Source organism: Onychomys torridus, chromosome 4, assembly GCF_903995425.1.
Source record: "Onychomys torridus chromosome 4, mOncTor1.1, whole genome shotgun sequence".
NCBI classification, from domain to species: Eukaryota; Metazoa; Chordata; class Mammalia; order Rodentia; family Cricetidae; genus Onychomys; species Onychomys torridus.
Window position 1 is genome coordinate 93,887,708 of NC_050446.1, and position 12,875 is coordinate 93,900,582.

At 44.0% G+C, this 12,875-nt stretch overlaps 1 protein-coding gene across 2 annotated transcripts; it reads right to left on the minus strand.

Annotated features, from left to right (window-relative positions):
- Positions 1-2,483: 2,483 nt before the first annotated feature.
- Positions 2,484-11,505, minus strand: Ndufaf1 (NADH:ubiquinone oxidoreductase complex assembly factor 1). 2 transcript variants are annotated; one of them, XM_036186410.1, is made up of 5 exons: positions 11,403-11,505; positions 9,680-10,329; positions 5,789-5,974; positions 3,523-3,597; positions 2,484-2,695 (listed from the first exon to the last, which is right to left on the minus strand). In XM_036186410.1, exons 2-5 carry the CDS (start codon positions 10,253-10,255, stop codon positions 2,558-2,560), a joined length of 975 nt encoding a protein of 324 aa, XP_036042303.1. In that variant the 5' UTR covers positions 10,256-10,329; positions 11,403-11,505; the 3' UTR covers positions 2,484-2,557. The 2 variants fall into 2 exon arrangements, with proteins under 2 accessions (XP_036042303.1, XP_036042302.1); XM_036186409.1 differs by lacking the exons at positions 5,789-5,974; positions 11,403-11,505 and having other exon boundaries at positions 9,680-10,315.
- Between the last annotated feature and the right edge of the window lie 1,370 nt (positions 11,506-12,875).

The following is a 12,875-nucleotide window of genomic DNA, read 5'->3' on the forward strand; positions in this document are numbered from 1 at the left end:
TGTTAAATAAAAGCCACAGGGCAGAGGGTGTGCCTCAGTTGTACAGCACTTGTCTACCACACACTGGACCCTGGATTTGACCTGTTACCATCAAAACCAAAACAGAATCGCTACTGTGCAAATTGCCATCTCTGTCAGACTTAAACCTTACTAGCTGTAGGGGAGAGAGGAGAGCGAGCAGCTAAACATAGCTTTAGTTCTTTGCTCTGCCATACAGAGATTCTGAGTTGTGTGTTATGTTTATGATTTTCATAAATAAAATTCTTTCACTGTGATAGGTTCGTTCTTTTTAAATATAAATTGCCCAGGACTTAGGTGGTCATTGAAGGTCAATAAGTACTTACACATCCTCCCAACCCAGTTCTCTTCCACAAACTTTTTTCTTGAAACAGGGTCTCAGGTAGCTCAAACTCATTTTGTATCTGAGGATGACCTTGAACTTTTAAAAAAAAAAAATATTTAATATGTATACAGCATGTATGACTGCAGGCCAGAAGAGGGCACCAGATCTCATTACAGATGGTTGTGAGTCACTATGTGGTTGTTGGGAATTGAACTCAGGAACTCTGGAAGAGCAGTCAGTGCTCTTAACCTCTGAGCCATCTCTCCAGCCGGACCTTGAACTCTTGATCCTCTTGCCTCTACCTCCCAAGTGCATGCTGAGTTAGGTGTATACCACCATCCCTGGCTGTAAAGAAGTGATTTTCTTTTTCCCTTTCTTACTGGGTGTTTTAAATCTAAGGCCTTGCACTTGTTACTAGAAATAGTAAGATAACAAGGTTAATAGCCAACAGTTCTATTTATATATACTAGAAATTCACAAAGCTGAGCTGTGTGTGGTGGCATAAACCTAGAATCTAGTACTCAGGAACCAGAGGCAGAAGGATCAGAAGCTCACTGCCTGCCTTAGCTACAGGAGCCCCTGCTCAAAAATAGTACTAGTACTAGGCGGGATGGCTTGGTGGGAGGGCTCTTGCCTAGCATGCATAGGGTCCTGGGTTTGATTTCCAGTACCAGAAATCAAACACACACACACACACACACACACACACACACACACACACACGACACGGACAACACACGACCCTACGACCCTTATCCCTTATGGTTGGAGGGATGGCCCAATAGTTAAGGGCATATACTAACAACTATTGCAAAGGACTCTAGTTCAGTGTTTAGCACCCAAGTCAGGCAGCTTATAACTGCCTATACTCTACCTATAGGGAATCTCATACCTTTTTCTAGCCTGCATGGGCATGAGCTCTCATGTGCATATACCCACACACATAATTTTAAAAATTAAATCTTCATTTTGCTCTTTTTTTTTTTTAAGATTTATTTATTTATTTTTATTATGTATACAGCATGTATGACTGCAGGCCAGAAGAGGGCACCAGATCTCATTACAGATGGTTGTGAGCCACCATGTGGGTGCTGGGAATTGAACTCAGGACCTCTGGAAGAGCAGTCAGTGCTCTTAACCTCTGAGCCATCTCTCCAGCCCCCATTTTGGTCTTTTAAGACAGGGTTTCTCTGTATTAACAGCCCTGGCTATCCTGAAACTCACTTTGTAGACCAGGCTGGCTTCGAACTCACAGAGATCCACCTGCCTCTGCCTCTGCCTCCCAAGTGCTGGAATTGAAAGCATGTGCCACCATCGCATGGCCTAAAAATTAAATCTTACAAAATAAAAGAAACTGGTGTCTCATTTTACTTTTCAATTGCTGTGACAAAACGCGATGACCTTAGAAAGTGCTTGATTTAGGGGCTGGGGTTTAGAGCATTGGCTGATCTTCCAGAGGTCCTGAGTTCAATTCCCAGCAGCCAGTAGGGGAAAAAAAGTGCTTGATTTGAGCTGAATTGACTGGTGCCTGTGGAGGCCAGAAGAGGACTTCAGTCCCCCTACAACTCCAGTTACAGTGCTTGTGGGTGCTGGGAACAGAACCTGTGTACTCTGTCAGAGCAGCCAGTGGTCTTACCTACTGAGCCATCTCTGTAGCTCACTCTGTGACATTTTTAAGTGAATGGGATCCATTAGCAACCACAGTCTATCTCCTGAAAGTAAGAACTACTAAGTTCATGTCTTTGGAAGGAAGGCAAGCTCTCTCCATGGGCTGCCTCTGTCAGGGTAGGGAAAGGCAGCCTCAAACTGACCAGTACAGGTTAGTCAGGGTTTCTTAGGGGTGCTTTCCAAGGTAGAGATTTTCAGGGTGGGGATTGGTAGGATTTCAATTCCTGAGCTTGGAACAAACTCAGAGATTGGTTGGATTTCATGCTCAGGGATTGGTTTCATGCTTAGGGGTTGGTTAGTTGGTTGGTTGGTTGGTTGGTTGGTTGGTTGGTTGGTTTTCATGCTCTGGGATTGGTTTGGATTTCAATTCCTGAGTTGGTTAGGGGCAGGGTTTGTTTCCTTGACTCTGGTCTCAGTGTTCTTTCACTGGCCCCTTTTACCCTACACATAGTACAGCAGAAAAACATTGGGGGAAGTGGTAGACAGAAAGGCTTTACTTTGTATTTGTGACTAGTACTCAGTGTTACTCAAATCTGTCCCAGTTCTCTATCTGAAAAGAGCTGGAGAACTCTCATAAGCAAATTCTTCTGTATGGGCTGGATCAGTAAACACACCAATAAAGTCTATTTCCAGGAAGAATGGTCCATCCACCTTATCTGCCAGGGTGAGTCCTATAGAAGAGATCTAAATATAAAATAAAAGAAATGGATTAGAATCCCCTACACTGATGCAGCGATGTTCTTTCTGAAGTCTCCAAATGACTCATGGGAATCACTGTAATGGAGTATTCACCTCATCAGGCTCTGCATATTATACTCTTCATTTGCTGTAACAAATTCAGCTGGACAGTGGTGGCACACACCTGCAATCCCAGCACTCGGGAGGCAGAGGCAGGTGGATCTCTGTGAATTCGAGGCCAGCCTGGTCTACAGAGCTAGTCCAGGACAGGCTCCAAAGCTACAGAGAAACCCTGTCTCGAAAAACCAAAAAAAAAAAAAAAAAAAAAAAAAAAAAAAAAAAAGTACAAATTCAAGACTGCTTACAGTTTTTTCTAGATAGGGTTGCATGTAGCCCAGGCTGGCCTCCTGCTTTCACACCAAGGGCTGGGATTTATAGGAGCGTCCCAGCACACTCAAGCGACTGCTTCTCTCTACCCCACATTTTACTTCCTTTCTTCTCCCCTTTGAGTAGTCCACTTAAGAAAGTGAATACAGCATGACCTCTTAATGGAGTCTCCTTAAAGTTCTTCTGAGCTCTTACTCTACAGCTAAAATAAAATGAAGCATGCTGAAAACAAGACCACCCTAACATCCCCCAAGGGTCCAAGTTCATGTCGGTCCTAATAGAGGTGGCCCTCTAGGATGGAGGTCTAAGCCAGCATCTGTCCCGACAGAGGAGCCTGGGTAGGAATTTTAATCTTTCATCTGCCATCCTTGGAAAACAGACTGAGCTAGATCTACAACAACTGTATTTCACCAAAGAAGGTGTCTTTCTGAGTGGAAAAACATTACCTTGTCAACTAAGAGCGGGCTCTGGCCATCTCGTATCCTTCCTTGATTTGAGAAAAAAAATTTGGAGAAAGGAATCTGAAAAAAAAGAGAAGTTATTTCAGAGCTGGAACATGACCATTGCAGGCATATATGCTAAAATCTATAGTCCCAGCTACTCAGGAGATTAAGGCAGAAGGATCACCTCAATTCAGACTAGCATGAGCGACATCACAAGACCCTACTTCAATAGGTAGGTAAATTAGCAAGTTTATAAGAAGACATGTATATGAGGCCGGGTGGTGGTGAATGCCTTTAATCCCAGCACTCAGAAGGCAGAGGCAGGGGGATCTCTGTGAGTTCCAGGACAGCCAGGGCTGTTATATGAGAAACCCTGTCTCGAAGAAAACAACAACCAAGACATGTATATGAAATGGCTAGCTCCTTGTATTAACGCTACAGTTTTCCAAGGGGTTTTGTTTTTGCAGTGATGTAGACTTGAGCCTGGGGTCTTAGGAAGCATTTTACTATTTTACCTTAGACGAGAGAGGCAGTAAGTGTGAGCGCGCATGCGCACATGCACACCCAGCAGGCCTGTGAATCCTAACCACTTGGAAGAGTGAAGGAAGAGGACAATTCAAGGCCAGCACAGGCAACTTAAGTTAGTGCTTACTTCAAAATAGAAAGACGAGTGTTAGCCACGCTGTGAAGTATTCTCACAGCAAGTGAGAAGCCCTGGTGGCAACCCTTGTATGGGGCGAGGGTGGGGGATGCTAGTTATCTGCATCATAGGAAAAAGCCAAATCTGAAGACTTAATTTTTTTTCTGAGACAGGGATGTAAGTCAGTGGGAGAGCACCTGCCCAACACAAGTAGACTGGCTAGTAAGCTAACACACTACTGCCTAGTTTTATGCCAATTTGATACAACCTATAGTCATCAGAGAGGATGACTCAATTGAGAAAATGCCTCCACAAGACTGGGCCGTAGGTAAGCCTGTGGAGCATTTTCTTAGTGATTGATGGGGAGGACCCAGCCCACTGTGGGTGGTGGCACCCCTGGGCTGGTGGTCCTGGGGTCTATAAGAAAGCAGGCTGAGCAGGCCATGAGGAGCAAGGCAGTAAGCAGCACTCCTCCATGGCCTCCGTGTCAGCTCCTGACTCCAGGTACCAGCCCTGCTTGAATTCCTGCCTTCACTGTTTTTGATGATAAACTGTTGTAAGAAAGTGTGAATGAATTAAACCTTTTCCTCTCTGACTTGCTTTTGGTCATGGTATTGCTTCACAACAATAGTAACCCAAACTAAGACACATATATACATAAACTTATTTATTTGTTTGTTTGTTTTTTAGTTAGGGTCTCTCTATGCAGTCCTAGCTGTCCTGGAACTCACTATGTAGGCCAAGGCTGGCCTCAAACTCACAGAAATCACCTGCCTCTGCCTCCAAAATACTAGGATTAAAGACGTGTGCCACCTTGCCTGACTCTTTTTTTCGGGGGGGGGGGGGGGGGGGAGGGGTTTGAAACCGGGCTTCTCTATAACTGTTCTGGCTGTCCTGGAACTCATTCTGTAGATCAGGCTGGCCTCAAACTCAGAGATCTGCCTGCCACTGCCTTCTGAGTGCTGGGATTAAAGGCGTGCGTCACTGTCCAGCCTGGCTCAATTTTATTAATGAAAAAACAAGCCAGGCGGTGGTGGCACATGCCTTTAATCACAGTACTTAGGAGGCAGAGGCAGGTGGACCTCTGTGAGTTTGAGGCCAGCCTGGTCTACAAAGTGAGTTCCAGAAAAAGGGCAAAGTTACACAGAGAAACCCTGTCTCAAAAAACCAAACCAAACCAAACCAAAACATTTGTCCTTTAAATCTCTCCCAAGGGGTTGGGGATTTAGCTCAGTGGTAGAGTGTTTGCCTAGCAAGCGCAAGGCCCTGGGTTTGATCCTCAACTCAAAAAAAGAAAAAAAAAAGTCTCTCCCAAGGTCCTCTCACTTCTACTCATTCTGCCTCTATTTTATGTAAGAATGATTAGTAGGGGCTGGAGAGATGGCTCAGTGGTTAAAGAGCACTGGCTGCTCTTCCAGAGGTTCTGAGTTCAATTCCCAGCACCCACATGGCAGCTCAAACCTGTCTGTAACTCCAGTTCCAGAGGATCCAACACCCTCACACAGACATACATGCAAACAAAACACCAATGCTCGTAACATAAAAACAAATGAAAAAGGAATGATTTAGTATGAAAAAAGGAAACTACAATGTAACCATACCTTCAACAGTGAAGAAGTGAAATTTTACCTTGACTTCCTGCCAGTAGGGCCCCCCACGGGTGAACATGAAGTAACTGTACATCTGATTTTTTCTCTGGATATACTCCGTGTCTTGCCTGATATTGACCATCCAAGGCCGGCCATCCCCACGGACTCGGAGATACAGAGTATTGAACTGGGACCAATCGTAAGACAGCTTCCTCACAAAAGCCCCCTAAGGTACAGAAAGTTACGTTAGTATAGCAGGAGCCCTCACCAAGTCAGCAGTGTGTTGTTTATTACCGGGCGGTGAGGGGGTGGGGAGAGGGCTGCATATGGACGTCAGAGGACAACTTTGTCAGTCAGTCCTTCCTTCTCCATGTGGGTTCCAGAGGTTGAACTTGGGCCTTCAGGCTTAGCAGCAAGTGGCTTATCTACTGAGCCATCTTGCCAACCCAACAGGGCATTTTATATATATATATATATATTTTAACCACAAGAAGGCAAATAAACCAGTATTTTAGCACAAAATACTGACACACGTTCTAAGGTAATGTTCAAGGCATGATTAACCTAGGACAATGTCTCCATATGACAGACATCCATTTGTGTTTGCCAAATGGAAATTAATGTACTTTTCCTCCCTGGTTCAAAGCAACAATGGCTTCTGAGAGGCCCTTTTATGGCAACCGTCTTACTCCATCAAAAATAAAGCTCAAGTTTTAAAAATCAAGAGACTGGGAAGATGGCTGTGCTTGCTGCAAGAGCATAAGGACCTGAGCTCGGATCCCTAGCACCTACAATACAAAACTAAGTGTGGTAGCATCCACCTGTAACTGCAGCACTCACAGAGAGGCAAACCCCAGGGGTGCACTGGCCAGTCAGTCTAGACAGAACGGTGAGCTCCAGGTTCAGAGGGAGACCTTGTCTCCAAGAACAAGGCAGACGGTGATACAAGAAGACATTCCAACATTACCCTCTGGCCTCCACATGCTTACACACTCCTCTCCCCGCCCCCACACTAAATAATAGCTAGCACCCATTCAAGCAATTTACATGCATAATTTCCTTTAATCTTTCTCACAGTTCTAAAATACAGATATCAAGAAGTCTTACCCCATTTCATAGATAACGGAGTACTCAGCTAATCAGTACAAGCACTGCTTAAGTCCCAAATCTGTGTTTAACTGCCTAGGTTGTCACTTTTTTCAAAATGGAAGCTAAGGTCTAGGTGTGGTGGCGCATGCCTGTAACCCACTAAGGATGCTGAGGCAAAAAGAGTCCTGATCGAAGTCAGCCTAGGCTATACGGCCATCAGACCAGCTTGCGCTCCAGAGTAAGATTCAGTCTCTAAATAAATAAATAAGAAGAAGAGAGAAAAGGAAAGGAATTTAGGATGCATTTCCCTAGGCATTTATTTATTTATAGCACTCTCAAGGACAACTGGCATTCAAGATGTCAATGCTCAGCCATGAACTAATTAATGCTCAAGCCCTCTGACTAGCTGTATCCCTGCATGAATCACCAACTCCCAAAGACTCAGTTCCTCACAGTAACACTCATTTCTCAGGACTGTTCTGAGGGATGAGCGGGGAATGTACATAAAGTACTTAGCACAAAACGGGAAGAACATACTAACATGTTAGGCTAGGCGTGGTGGCTCACATCAGTAATCCCAGTGCTTAGGGTGCAGAGGCAGGAAATATGATGTGAATTTATGGCGAGCCTGAGCTACTTAGGGGGATTCTATCTTAAAAACAAACAAAAAAAGTTATGTACTCAGTTTCATTACTTCACGGGGTGGGGGTGGGAGTTGGCTATAGAATTATTTGCTGCTCTGATTGACCATAACTATTCCATGCATTTTTTGAGGGGAGACTGGAGAAACAAACAAATTTGCAAGTCACTGGTTACATCTGAAAGAACACAGAGCTTTCTTTCTCTGCTATTTCAGAGTTCAATGCCGCTCCTACATTTGCTTTTCCCCCTAAGCATGACATCCACGTGAACAACCAGATTGGCTGAAGTTACAGCGCAGACCTGTCTAGGCAGCCCTACAACAAGCCAGTAAATTCACACGGAGACAGTCAAAGGCCAACAGCAACTCAGAGGACAGAACTTGACACAAACTTAAGAAACTGTGAGGCCGGGCGGTGGTGGCGCACGCCTTTAATCCCGGCACTCGGGAGGCAGACCCAGGCGGATCTCTGTGAGTCTGAGGCCAGTCCTGGTCTACAGATCGAGTTCCAGGACAGTCAGAACCATTACACACAGAGAAACCCTGTCTCAAAAAACAAAAACAAAGAGAAAGAAAAAGAAAGAAATTTAAAACATGAGCAACGTTCCTTTTTGTTGTTTTGTAATATGGAGTACTGACTGGATATAGGGCCTTGCATGTGCTAGGCAAGCACTCTACTACTCTAGCCCTCCCTGGACTTGGTAGTTCTCTGAGATGGGGCCTCATATAGCCCAGAACTCACTATAACTCAGAATTAACTTGAACTCCTATCCTCCAGGCTCCTCCCAAATGCAGTGATCACAAGAATGCACTACTACACCCAAGGTTTTTGTTTTGAGATAGGGTCTCACTAATTCACCTAAGCTGGTCCTGAACTTAGTAACCTAGGCTGACCCAGAATTGGCAAAACTCCTGCCTTTACTTCCCACACTGCTGGGACTGCAGGCCTGACTCATCAGGCCCAGCTTAAATACTTCAATCTAACATGTGATTTCTGAAAGGGCTTTTGTTTAAGAATTCTGAAACTCGGGCAGTGGTGGCGCACGCTTTTAATCCCAGTACTCAGGGGGCAGAGGCAGGTGGATCTCTGTGAGTTCAAGGCCAGCCTGGGCTACCAAGTGAGTCCCAGGAAAGGCACAAAGCTACACAGAGAAACCCTTTCTCGAAAAACCAAAAAAAAAGAAAAAGAAAAAAAAAAAAAAGAATTCTGAAACTGGACTGGGGTGTAGCTAAAGTTCTGACACTTGCATAGAATACCAAAGCCCTGGGTTCGATCCCCAATGCAGAACAGACTCGAAGCTTTGTGTGCATACCCATAATCCCATGTACTTAAGAGGTAGAAGCTGGAGGATCACTTAAACCCAGGAAATCAAGACAACTGTGGAAATTCTAAACTGCACTATGTGTTTACTGGGGTTGGATTAATAAGTAAGTGGATGTCGAGAGGATGACGACTTCTGTTAGAGAGGGAAGTTACAGTTAAGAGATGAAAGGCTAGAATGAACCACATGGGACTTGAGTCAGGGACCACAGAATGTATCCACATTTAGTATAGCACAGGCACAGTGAAATAACAGCAGATATGTATACGTGGCCATTAAACAAACACATGTAGTCATCTGTGTTACTTGCAGGAGCATGACCCCCACCCAGCTTCTTATGTGTGTACTGACGATCCGAACTCGGGTCCTCAGTCTTACATGGCGGGCACTTTACTGACTGTGCCACCTCCCCAGCCCCCAGCATAGCATGTCAAATATTACTACAAGTACCAGACATGGTGGCACATCACTTTAATATCAGCATTTAGGTCAAGGCAGGAGTGTCAGGAGTTCTAGGTCATCCTCAGCCACCTAATTAGTGCAAGGCCAGCCTAAACTGCATGAGATCCTGTCTCAAAACCAAAAAAGGCCATAGGGTGACCCTATTTAATCCAAGCTGGAGATGCAAATCTTCCTAGATACCTTTCAAAGTCTATCACCTCAGGATTCCTCAGACACACCCCATTCTTCTCAGACCCAAAATAATGCCCAGAAACAAGGCTGCCCCATTTTACACTCAGGCCAAGTAGTTACTTACCCCTAGAGGCAAGATATCTATCTATAACAAAACAGATGTGGTCATTTACAGAAGAGCAAACTGTCTGTTATAGCTCACGCTACAACCAAAGTCACTAGAAAACTGGCTTCAGGCCTCACCTACCCTTGGAACCTTGGATACTATTGCACAGTACCCACTTTGGGTACTTTTTCCATCCTGAGGTGCCTCAGAGCTCAGCGTCCCATAGAGCAGGGCACTTTGGTTGTTCTTGGCCATTTTCAAGAATATTTCACTTCTGCCTCCAATTGTCTTATCAGAAGTCACTATCCACTTCTCCAAATCTTCTTTTCCACGAAACTGCCAGACAACCTTGGCTTGCTCCATTATGACCTCTTGTATTGGGCGGCCTTCTGGACCAATCCAATGAGCCATAATTTCATCCTTCAAATGCTTAAGATGTTCTATTACTTCATCTCTAATTGCTTTATCAAAACTAACTTTGGGTTTCTTGTCAGGAGAAGTTATATCCAAAGCAACTTCTTTGTGGTGACCCTCTTGTAAACGCTCTTCTGTCTTCCTTTGCTGGGAGACCCTGTCAGCAGGAGCTACTTGTTTCTGAAGAGGACTGGAAGAATAGTGCACAAAGCAAACACCTATAAATGGATTCAAGGCAGCCCTTGGCTTTAGGAAGTTTCTATGAATATAAGTACCAGCCAGTAATTTGTGAATGGAAGCCATTGTAAGAAAAAAGTCAAAATGTAAAAATTTCCGTGCACTGAGAAAATAAGCTTCAGTAATCAGCCCAATTCCACCTATAGCAGAAGAAACATTGGTTATCAGGAGAGCAACAAATGAATGAATCAGAAGTTCAAACTCAACAGAGACCATGTACTATATAATTCATAGGCTCCCCCCCCCACCCAATTACTCAGCAGTGGCTTTTAGAAGCAGAGCACTATCTTATGCATCATTAAAACAAAGTGCCAATATAGCTAAGTATGGTGACACCATACTTGTAACCCTAGCACTTGGAGACGAAGGCAGGATGACCAGGAGTTTAAAGTCATCCTCAGCTACCTAGTGAGTTCAAGGACAGCTGGGCTACATAAGAGCCCCCTCACTAAACAAACAAAACTACCAACATGACTAAAAGCAAAGCCTCAGCTTCACAGAACTGGCGATCAACCCCCAAATAATTCAAGTATGTGCACAAGCTGCCTCAAGAGGTGTAAGCTTCAAATTTCTTGGAATTTTATGTTTTATTTTATTTTTTGGTTTTTCAAGACAGGGTTTCTCCATGTAGTTTTTGGTGCCTGTCCTGGATATTGCACTGTAGACCAGGCTGGCCTCGAACTCACAGAGATCTGCCTGCCTCTGCCTCCCGAGTGCTAGGAGTAAAGGTGTATGTTACTGCCACCTGGCAGGGTTTTAATTTTTTTTTAATTAAATTTTCTTTGTTCTGGAGTTTTAAAGAAACAATAGGTTCAAAAAAGTAAACTCACCGGGCAGTGGCGGTGCATGCCTTTAGTCCCAGCACTAGGGAGACAGAGGCAGGTGGATCTTTGTGAGTTCGAGGCCAGCCTGGGCTACAGAGTGAGATCCAGGAAAGGTGCAAAGCTACACAGAGAAACCCTGTCTTGGAAAACCAAAAAAAAAAAAAAAAAAAAAAAAGTAAACTCAAGTAATTGAGTCTAGAACCTGGCCCAAATGATGTGGACACTAGTACTTTATCTATAGAAAGAGGGCCTAAGGTGAGCATTGCAGAGAGTCAGAGAGACAGCAGTGACACGTGGTTCTGTTTACTCATTAGCCAGTGAATATTGGAGCAGAGGCTTCACACTGCTGAACCAATTTCTCTATCTTCAGGAATTAAGTCCGTACCTACCCTGAGAGCTTCTTCTGAGAGATGGAATGGCAGTCACAGAGGCTCTCTGATTCAGTACATGAGATTCCCAAGATCTTCTGTCTGAGGAATTGGTAGGCCAAGGTATTACTATTTGAGCACTTCAAAAGTAGACCTAATCAGCGTGGTGAAGGGCTGTAATCCTAGCATTTGGCAGCTAGGGGCAATAGGATCAGGAAGTCGTTTTTGGCTACATAACAAGTTCAAGTCCAGTCCAGGCTATATAGGATCCTGTTTTGAAGAATCACAAAAGCAAGAAAGAAAAAGAAAGGAAAGAACTAAATAATACCATCACAGTTAAACCTCACTGTTAATACTTATAGATTCTCTGACATACATTTAATCCACATAAGAATCATGTGAGATAAGGGCTGGTAAGATGGCTCTGTGGACAAAGATGCTTGCTGAACAAGCCTGGCAACCTGAGTTCAATTCCCAGAACCAATATAAAAGTGGGAAAGAACACCACAAAATTTTTCTGTCCTCTACACATACGTGTGCCCATATACATCCATTATGCACACACACATAACATACGTAATATTTCTTTATTTACTGGATTTTCTGAGACAGAGTTTTTCTGTGTAGCACTGGCTGTCCTGGAATTCACTCTGTAGACCAGGCTGGCCTCGAACTGAGAGATTTGCGTGCCTCTGCCTCCTGAGTACTGGGATTAAAGGTGTGCGCCACCACAGCCTGGCAAAAAATTAGCTTATAATAAAGTAGATAAGGGCCTTGGATTTCTAATCCTCCTTCTCCAACCTCCCAAGTGTTAGGACTACAGGCATTTGTTACCATGCCCAGCCAAAGAGATTCTGTATTTCCTTTTCTTTTTGGTAAGAGTCGCATGTGACCCAGGCTGGTCTCCAACTCCTGATCCTTCTGCCTCTGTCTCCCAGGTGAAGCTTTGTTAACTCGAGAACATATTTTAAATATTAAAGTCCTGGTCAGAATTAGGTGCAGACTACAAAACCCAGCACTTGGGAAGTAGAGACATGAGGACCAAGAGTTTAAGGTCATCTTCTGATACACAGAAGCTTCAAGGGCACGCTGGACATTATGTGACCCTTTTTGAAAAAAAGAAAAACTATTTTAAGGCAAAAAGTTTGAGAGAGAAAAGGCCTTAAAGTAGTAAACAAATGGGGCTGGAGAGATGGCTCAGCGGTTAAGAGCACTGGCTGCTCTTCCTGTTCAATTCCCAGCAACCACATGGAGGCTCACAACCAACACAACCATCTGTAATGAGATCTGGTGCCCTCTTCTGACCTGCAGACAGAACACTGTATACATAATAAATCTTTAAAAAAAAAAAAAAAAAAAGTAGTAAACAAGTAAAATGGTGGGATTATGAGTAACAAATTATTTAACTCTGTTTTCCAAACATTCAGATGTCTTATTACTTTTCTAATAATACTACAACTTCGTGTTTTGTTTAATTTCTTGCAATAAATACAG